Genomic DNA, 9,375 nt, shown 5'->3' on the forward strand with positions numbered 1-9,375 from the left:
CCGCCCAGGGCCATGTCCCAGCATCGGGGTTGGGCAGCCCCTCTCCTGCCCCGGTCCCCAGGGTGATCCAGGTGGGATGCGGTGTGACCTGGCTCGCAGATGCCACCGAGCCCTCCTACCTCCGAGAGTGGCCCCGCGTGCCTGGAACACCTCCCCTGCACCCCGAGCTGTCAACAGGCCCCCCGGGAACACTGTCAGTGTTTTGTCACCAAGCTTTCCGCACCTTCTGGTGACACCCACGCAGGTGGAGCTGCTCAGCGCGGAGACAGGGAGATCTGGATGTGACCCTCCTCAGGTCCCTGTCCCCAGCAGCCCAGGGAAGCTGCTTACTGCTGTGGGGGTCCCCATGGTGCTTTCTGGGGTGACCGCGGCAGGTCCCTATTTTGGGGTCAGGGTGAGGATGCTCTCCCAAGTCCCCCCACCCCAGATTTTCCCTGCTCAGCCCCAGCAAAGCAGGACCGTGGGAGCTGCCCGCCCGGGTTAGTGCCGCGGCTCACACTGCACAGCCCTCGCCCCCGCTCCCCGGCGTTAGTTCACAACCAAAACACGGCCGTTAGCGTTCATCTCCTCACATATCCCAGCGCAGCTTCCTCTGGTCACCAGGTGGGAGGGATGTTCAGAGGAGACAAGACAGGAAACACGAGAGTTTAAAGGGAGAGGGACAGACGTGACATGAAACAAAGGAAAAAGCACTGTCATTAGTCAAAGGGGGGGGGAAAACCCTGATTGATCCATGGCTCTTGGACCTGCCCAGTGCCCATCGCTGTGCAGACCCCAGCGCTCCTCCCCTGGTGACCAAGTCATGTCACGGCTGCTCTCCATGGCAGCAAAGCTCCATCCACTCGCACCGCCCCGGAGTCACGGCAGTGCCACTGTCCCCTCTCTGTCCCAGGTGGTACCACGCTGCAGCACCAGCTCTCGGAGCCTGGAGGGCAGCCCCCAGCCCTCGCCCAGGCCTCTGCTGCCATCCCAGGTTCTTGAGGCCATGCCTGAAATACCTCCATCCATCCCACACGGCACCCCGCAAACAGCGCGAGGGCTCACGGGGTGCCCAGCTCCTGGCACGCGAGAGAAACAAGCTGCTCGAACCTCGGAGAGCCTGGAAAACCGCGAGCACTGGGAACATGGGGGGAAACCTGGCTCTGAGCTGAACGTCACTGCCCGCCGGGAAGATGGTCCTTCCCCAGAGGTGGCCTGGAGCCCCCAAGGATCGCCGTCCCTTGGAGAGGGGCTGCAGCAGAGGGAAGAGCTCAGCCTCTCCGGCAGCGTCACCAGCAGCGGAGCCCCTTCCCCAGCCCTGCCGGGAGGGACGGAGGGAGCGGGTCTCTGCTGTCTGTCCCCCCCTTCCAGGCAGGACTGCGCTGGAAAATTCAGCTGGGCAGCCACGAGCACGTCAAGAAAACATCTCACTTTGGAAACTTATTTTTTCCCCCTCAGAACAAAAGCTTTAAAGGAAAGAAAAAAAAAAAAAAGGAGAAAGAAAGAAAGAGAGAGAGAAAGGGGTGACCATCTCTCAGGAAGGCTTCAGGGAACATCCTCAGCTCTTTGTTGAGCATGCTATCAAGCAGGAAGCAGACAAGAGACATCCAGCTACAAAGGAGCTAATGCAGTCAAGGCATTTCAAACACGTACAGCAGCTGGCTTTCACGGCTGACATTTCAAACAAGGGCTGTTAAACTGCGCCACGGGCTGATATTTAAAGACACAATTGGCAAAGGGCACGCCAAGCTGACGGAGACCTTGCGGGTGGGGAATATTGATTGGCGAGGGGAATTTAGCTGAGAAGAGCTCAGGCTCCGAGAGCCGGGCTGGCTGCAAACGGGCTGGGCTGGGAGCACCGGGCATGGGCACGCTGCTGCGGCTCTGGGGCTTGGGGAGGAAAACTCACCTGGGCAGGCATGGAAAGGGGGCCGGTACAGGGTTACACCTCCAGCACATGCACGGTTAAACATGTGGGAAGCTGGACAAGAACTACCCCAGGTGCAGGATGCTAGGGTCTGACCTGCGCTCCGAGGGGATAAGGAGGAAGGCAACAATGCTCCTCAGCAGCCAGCGGTTACAGGAGGGAAACAAGGCTTGAAGGGCTAGGGAATGGCACCACTTTCCTTAAACTCCTCAGAATCCACCCGTTTGATCAGCTGAGAGGCAGGGAGAGGCATTCCCTGCCCGTCCAGCACCCTCCAGGTTGGGAGAGGCAGCCCAGGGCCAGCCCGGAGCACACGGAGCAGAGACGTGCCTCGGGCTGGGGCCAGATGGGAGCATCCAGGTTTTATCCTACCAGCTGCAAAGACCTCGCTGCATCCCCATGGCCATCAATAGGCGGTGACATCAGAACAACAACTGTGACATTTAGATGAAGCCATTCAGGGCAAGAGGACTGGGAATTGTTTTAGGTGAAAAGCCCCAGATTTGCCAAGCACATCCCAGCTGACAGCGTCCCTCCATCCACCTCGCTCCTCTTGTGAGAGCGGAGCCGCTGATGGGAAACCACAGCAGCAGGAAAAGCACTGGGGCTCCAGGAGTGTAAACAGATTTTATTTTTTTTCCCCAGGAAATTTTTTCCAGACTTTCTGGCAAAGGCATATATGGAAACCACGAGCCTTAAACAGAACATAAAAATGCCTGCGGCTGTGGTTATCACCAAGTTATTTCTGGAGGTCGGAGTTACCTTTCCAAGCTTGTTATCATTATACTTCCTTGACATATTATTAAATATTTGATTTGTAAGGTGCACAAAGAGATCACCTGCACCGAGTGCCACTCTGATTAAAGAGGAGAATCCCTGGAGAGAAAGGGAGTTTTTTTATGTGTGTACATATACACATACATATGGGCATACATATGCACACACATCCGGCTGCTCTCTAATGTTATTCCTGCAATTTTTTAAAGCAACAGACTTCTCACCAAGCTAAAGAGCATCTTCCCACCCAGACCTCCAGCCTGGCACGGCGATGTCTGTATGGAAATGCTGGTCCCCAGGGTGTTCAACAAGAAAACAGAAAGAAAATGAAGCATCCAGCTGCCTAGTCTGGGAAATGAACGGCTTAAGCAGAGATAAGTAAAGCAGAGTCTTTTCCCTGTTCATCACAGGTATTTTAAAAGCTTATGGTATGCCACATGTGAATTTTAGGGTTACTTGAGTTAAGTGTCTCCATGCAACGATGGAGATCTGAATGGAAACCCATCTGCAGTAACGCATCCCCCCTGCTTCCGACAGAAATACCTGGAAACTTGTCTGGCTGCTTAATGGAAGCGAGAACTAAAGTCCCGCCTGGATCCACATGCTGAAGAGGTTACGTAAATCAACGTGTACATTATAGCATCCACCTGCAGGCACTGAGAGAGCAGAAATCCTGCTGGATCAGGGCATATGTATTTTGTCAGTCCCCAAGCAGCTGCAGTGGAGTCTTTAGATCCTGCAGGAAAGCTGCTGCGCTCCTCCCGGGTGCCCGCAGCCGAGAGCCGAGGGATGCAGGGCTCCCAGCACCCTCCAGCCGCTTTGTTTCATTTAATAATTGATGCTTAATGATGTTTAATCTGCAGGGATGGAGAGTGGTGCTGAACAGTTGTTCGTCTTAGAGGATGAAGGGAAATAAGAGAGAATCCCCGGACACAAAGCCTCCCCTCTTGCAGAGACTGGGGGTCCCCAGCTCGCAAACGTGTCCCTGCCCCAGCTTTGGGACAGGACAAATCCAGCCCTGGGGAACAGCCCTGTCCCTGCTGGTCCCAAAGACGAGGACAAGGTGGCTTTTCGTCAGCTTTGAGCGTGACGAGGCCGTGCGTGCTGCGAGCTGTCGGTCTGGTCCACGGGTCAGGATTAGGCCAAGCGGTGCCTGGCATTGGAAATGCCTCGGGCTGCACAGACAGGACAGGGTGGGGGGCTCTTACCTGACACTGAGTTCACGCTGCGGCAGCAACACAAAGACACAACGCAACCGGTATTAAGCATTGTCAACACCAGGGTCGTTTCAAGACAAAAAAAAAGGAAAAAATAGGAATATTTTCCTGCATTCACATGGAGCCTTTTCCCCCTTCTTCCCCTCCCCAGGTCAATGAAAGCCCCCCCAAGCCAACCCCTCGCCTGGCTCGCAGCAGCACCCTGGGCGGGAGCTGCCGTGTTTGCTCCCCGCAGCGTCCAGCCGCGAGCTTTCCCGGCCAGATCACAGGGGCTGGGAGAAACGGCCATCTCCCCGCTGCTGGCCCGTGCCCACGGCCACCTGCCCTCCTCAGCCCGGTGCTGGCGGCGATGCCAGGGCTCTGGTCCTTGCTCCTGTCACCAAGGGTTTAGAAACCAACCTCCCGACCTGCCAGAGCTTAGTGCTGTAAATCTGGGCAGTCAGAAAGCCCCAGCTGCTGCCGGCAATAGATGGAGAGCAGGATGCTCTGGGAGGGGGGACCTGCTGAGACGCTTTTGCATCCGAGCGGTCCCTCCGGAGCGGGCGCAGGAGGCACCGTGCTGTCCTGTGCCAGCTCGCGTCCAGAGCTCAGAAAAGCCCGCAGGAATCGAGCCCTTTCATTTCAAGTGTGTCCATCTCCAGGTCACACTCCTTCCACCTCCAGGACATCGCCCTGAGCATCTCCACAAGTTAACCATCAAACTACACCCGTGGGGCGGGGAGAGGAGGCTGTGCTGCTCAGGGACCAGCAAAATGCAACTGGGGCATTGGAGCGAAGGGTCCTGGGCTCAAACCACTGCTCGGGACTGGCCCAGGACACACGGAAGAAGATGTTAAAGCCAGTGATGGAGCCTGTGCCTGGACCAGGGCTCAGGCTGGGCGTAAAACATGAGAAGACTTTAGGTTTGGAAACCCACGGGCTGAACCCAACACAGAAGTGGGCTCTTGGCTGGGAAGACTGTGCAGCAGTGTCTGCAAGGGGGGGAAGACAAGCCAGAGCCAGAGAGCTGCAGTATCGCAGGGTTTGGGGCAATACTGGCCCTGGGAGGGCTGCAGGCAGGAGGGCGCATTGCTCCCATCACCGGAGGATGGTGGGTTTGTCCCCAGATGCCTTGCTCTCCCAGGGAGGGAAGGAAGCTGCTGCTGGCCCCCGGCTTGCAGAGGAGCCTTGCATTAAGCCGAGCGCGGGGACGAGGCAGTCTCCTTTGCTGGAACAGAGGGAGCAGGGCTGGGACAGGTTCCTGGGGACACCCCGCGGCACACACACCTGGAAGCCAGGCCATCCCCCCCTTGGCACCCCCAGCACCGTTCCCTGCAACACCCCGGCTGCGCAGGCAAGGCTGACCCCCCCCAAACACCCGGGGACCAGGCAGCGCTTACCTCCTCCAGCTGGCTGTGGACGTGCTGGACGATCAGGTCGATGGCCACTGTGTTCCCGCTCCCTGGGGTGAACCAAAAGCAAAAAAAGAGAGAGACAGCCTGGTCAGGATCACAGTGCCTGAAACATGCTTCTTCCCCAAGTGTGTTCAAAACCACACCATCCCCCTGCCTCCCCTTCCCTAGCAAAGCATCATCCAGCAGGAGACATCCCTGCTATTATTAGATTCTTATTTGGTAACCTACTATTGAATATCTACAAGTCACATCTGGCTTTTCAACCCAGGAGCTGGTAGGGCAGGAGATCAGATGAGGGAAAAGTGCAGATTTTCTCCCAAGAACATGCTTTTGGCCAGTGTTTGGGCTGGCCAAAGGCTGGAGGGACCTTTGCTTTGGGATGGGACAGCCACTCTTCTGTCCCCACCGGCCCCAGGGGGGTGGGACCGGCCAGCAGAGATCGGGGCAGAGGGACGGGGTCTCTCCGGTCCCAACTGGGATGGAGCCTTGGGGCAGGTACCTCGGGGGACGACGATGTCGGCCAGCCGCATGGTGGGCTGGATGTACTGGTCAAAGGCGGGTTTGACAAACTTATTGTACTGCTTGATGACACCCTCGATGTCCCGGCCACGCTCACTGATGTCCCTGCGCAGGCGACGCACCAAGCGGATGTCCGAGTCCGTGTCCACAAATATCTTCAGATCGAGGAGCTGGAAGGAGAGGGGAAGGAGCAAACCCCCCGGGGTTAGCTGTGTAACTCAGATCGACCTTCTCCACCAGCCAGAAGCAGAAGGCTGAGCCCCGCACACAGCACAGCGCCAGTTTAACAGAGCTCGGCTTAACTCTGCTGCAGCCTGGAGGGAGCTTTGCCTCCACAAGCCCTGAACTTGAACCTAGAACTTGAACCAGCCAGTCCCCCGCTGCCACCTGCCCCTTATTCTCGAGTCCCATCCTGCTCCAGACCCTGCATCCACTTCTAAGCAGCCCCAACGCTTTGGCTGGATGTTATTTAAGAGCGAGGAGGAGACAAGAGAAGTTAAAGCCCACGGCACAGACCAACAGGCTTAAGCCAAGCGCTGTCTCGCTGATGCTGGAGGGGAGCCAGGCTCAGGTCAGCTCAGGACCTGCCCTTAAGCGGGAGACAGAGCAGGGATGCTCGGCGGCAGCTCCTGGGGATTCACCCAGCTGCCCACTGGAGGTCAGCGTTGCTCCAGGAAAGTGAAAAAAATGTGCTTGGCAGGGAAGGAAACTTTCTGGACAGAGCTTGGCTAAGTTTGTGCATGGCTCACTCTCTCCTATAGCGTTTTTCATGTATCCAAGTAATTCCCAAGACAGGCTGAAGTGCTGGAGGAGTCCGCCCCAGGAACAGCAGGCTTTGCACAGCAGAACTACAGCAGAGTTTGGTTCTGGCTGGGCAAGCCACAGCACGCAGGGTGGAGGTGGGACATTTAGAATCATAGAGTCCCAGGATGGTTTGGGTTGGAAGGGACCTTAAATCCCACCCAGGCCCACCCCCTGCCATGGGCAGGGACACCTCCCACCAGCCCAGGTTGCCCAAAGCCTCATCCAGCCTGGCCTTGAACCCCTCCAGGGATGGGGCAGCCACATTTCCAGTCCTATCCATGCACCACCACTGCCAGGGACCAGGTCAGCACTCAGCTCCCAGCTCCTGGGAACGAATGGCTGGGATCAAGGTCTCTGCTGAAATGCTTGACCTCTGCTGGGGGCTCTTCCCCTGCTGCTGCAAGAGTTGAGGACTATTCCTCCTGCACAGCAAAGTGCTACAGCAGCTGGTGTAACCTGGAGAGAAGGTCCTCTCCCCACTGCGGACCCCCAGGAGAAAACATGGTCCCACCACACCACCCCCAGTTGGCTCCAGGGCAGAGGTGGGTTTGTGGGGGTGACGCTGAAGCACCGCAGGAGGACAGGACCCCATCCAGTCCTGCACAGGACCCCCAGGGCAGCTGGGACCCTCTTTGTGTTGTGATATCTGTCTGCAGAAGAGCGAGCTGGAGCGCTCACGCCTGCCAGGTGTTCCCTGGAACCAACTCCAAACCCTTCCTCACCTTCAGCAGCTCCTTGTCCGCAAATGCCATGATGCCTTCAAAGATAATCACGTTGGCGCCATACAGGGTTTTCTGCGGAGTCAGAATCGATGTGGTTAGACAGAGAATCACAGAATCACAGAACAGTTTGGGTTGGAAAGGAGCCTAAAGCCCGTGTGTTCAGCAATGCCCCAGCCCAGGGTATCTCTGGGTTGTTAGTGACCGTGACGGCAGCGCTGCTCACCCGAAATACAAGGAAAGGAGCAGAGTGTGCCTGCACGAGTCTGACTGCACCAGGCAGGGGCTGGAGGGGTCCAAACAGCACCCCACTCTCCTGTCCCCACCTTGTCGCACTCCCCTCAGCATCCCGTACCCATTCCTTCTTCCGGCTGTGGGTGGTGAAGTCGTAGATGGGGATCTTGACGCTTTTGCCTTGCTTCAGCTTCTTCAGCGTGGCGATGATGAGATCGAAGTCGAAGGCATCGGGGTGGTCGAAGTTGAAGTCGTTGCTGGCTGCCTGCTCCTGCTGCTGCTTGGTCAACACCTGCCCACAGAGAAGGGGTTAGTCCACGTGTCCCTCTCCACCGGTGGCCGTCTGCTCCAGCAGCCGTCCCCGCCAGCAGCCATCCCTCCCCACCACTGCACACAGCAACCTCTTCTCCTGCTCCAAGACCCTCTGAAGGGGACACCATGAGCTGTCATTGAACCTCCATCGCGTTTCCCCATCAGGGGGTTATGCCAAGGGCCACGGCAGCCCCTGGAGCCCGGCCAGATGACACGCAGCCTCACCTTGTAGAAGGAGTCCATGGAGAGCAGAACCACCCAAGGGACATCAAGAGCCTCGATGATCATGGTGGCCACCGTGGTCTTCCCAGAGGCGCTGCCTCCTCCCAGTCCTGCCAGGGAAAAGGGGATGAAGCCACCAACCGCACAACCTGCCTTCCCAACCACGGGCGAGAGCCCAGGTCCTGCTCTGCTGCACTGAGCTGGAGGAACCTCCCAAGACGGAGATCACCAGGCACCAAGATTATCCTTGAAAATGTCCAACGGTACGTACTCTAACTGCACAGCAAAACCTGGGGAACCCTTTGTTAGGTGGTTGTGTAACAAGGGGAGGGCTGGCATGAGAACCAGCCCAGACTAAATCCCGGGAACTCGTGACAACCCAGCCAACAGGAGTTGAGGGAACAAAACCACCGACCATGGTCTGCCCAGAGCCAAGCCCTCATCTCCCCTGCTTGCCCACCCAACGCTGGACTGACCACGGGGACTCCCCCAGCTCCCGGGCTGAGCAGTCTGGAGCCAGCCTCAAGTTCCCAAGTAGGTTGTGTGGCAGAAATCCCCCCAACATCTCCCGGAGATCCACCGGGCAGGCAGCACCGACGCTGCCCATGCCAGCCTGCACGGGACGGAGCCCGGCCACACGCTGCCATCGCCTACCGATGACGAAAGCCTCCTTGGACTGCGTCCCGTGCTCGTTGTACCAGGGCGGGCGGCCGGCAGTGTAGATGGTCCTCTTGCTGGTCCGCAGCAGGGGAGGCTCGGACTTGCACTGGCTGGTGGTCCGCTTTCGGGGAGGCTTGGAGGAGCCCACGGCGGGGTACAGCCGGTCTAGGGATTCGGCGCTGCTGTTGCTGGGGATGGGGAGGGGACGGAGCTCAGTTACGGGTGGTGGGGAAGGACCCAGCGTTCCTGAGGGGTGGGAGCAGGGTCTCTGGGGGGATCTCATGGTGTACAGGTAAGGGATGGAACAGAGGAGGGGGAGAAGCAACCATGGCCCTCCTGCAGCACTGCAAGCCCCCCCACCTCTGTGACCCCCGGCCATGGCCAACATCGGGACATCCTCACGCTGGACCAATTTTAACCTGGAAAAGGTGTAATGCAAGTATCACCTCCTACAGCCCGACTGCTTGGGAATGTCTGCACTAAATAAACACTCCTGTGAGCTCTCCTAAGCATTACAGAGGGCAATAACCCGTCCTGACATGCCAAGGGACCTTTTCAGGGGACGGAAACCAAACACATGGGATACAGCTCACCCATCCTCATCCTCCCAT

At 57.7% G+C, this 9,375-nt stretch overlaps 1 protein-coding gene across 1 annotated transcript in view; it reads right to left on the reverse strand.

The window, feature by feature from the left end:
* UCKL1 (uridine-cytidine kinase 1-like 1) overlaps nt 1-8,949 on the reverse strand; it is a 14,091-nt gene extending 5,142 nt beyond the window's left edge. Inside the window, exons 1-7 of the mRNA XM_010084657.1 lie at nt 8,759-8,949; nt 8,108-8,214; nt 7,692-7,862; nt 7,340-7,411; nt 5,794-5,983; nt 5,280-5,341; nt 3,892-3,908 (exon numbers count right to left, since the gene is read on the reverse strand). Coding sequence (XP_010082959.1) covers nt 3,892-3,908; nt 5,280-5,341; nt 5,794-5,983; nt 7,340-7,411; nt 7,692-7,862; nt 8,108-8,170 — 575 coding nt within the window. The 5' untranslated portion in view covers nt 8,171-8,214; nt 8,759-8,949. The remainder of the gene's footprint in view (nt 1-3,891; nt 3,909-5,279; nt 5,342-5,793; nt 5,984-7,339; nt 7,412-7,691; nt 7,863-8,107; nt 8,215-8,758) is intronic.
* Nucleotides 8,950-9,375: the final 426 nt, after the last annotated feature.

The sequence above is a fragment of the Pterocles gutturalis genome, unplaced genomic scaffold (genome assembly GCF_000699245.1).
Source record: "Pterocles gutturalis isolate BGI_N339 unplaced genomic scaffold, ASM69924v1 scaffold4050, whole genome shotgun sequence".
NCBI lineage: Eukaryota > Metazoa > Chordata > Aves > Pterocliformes > Pteroclidae > Pterocles > Pterocles gutturalis.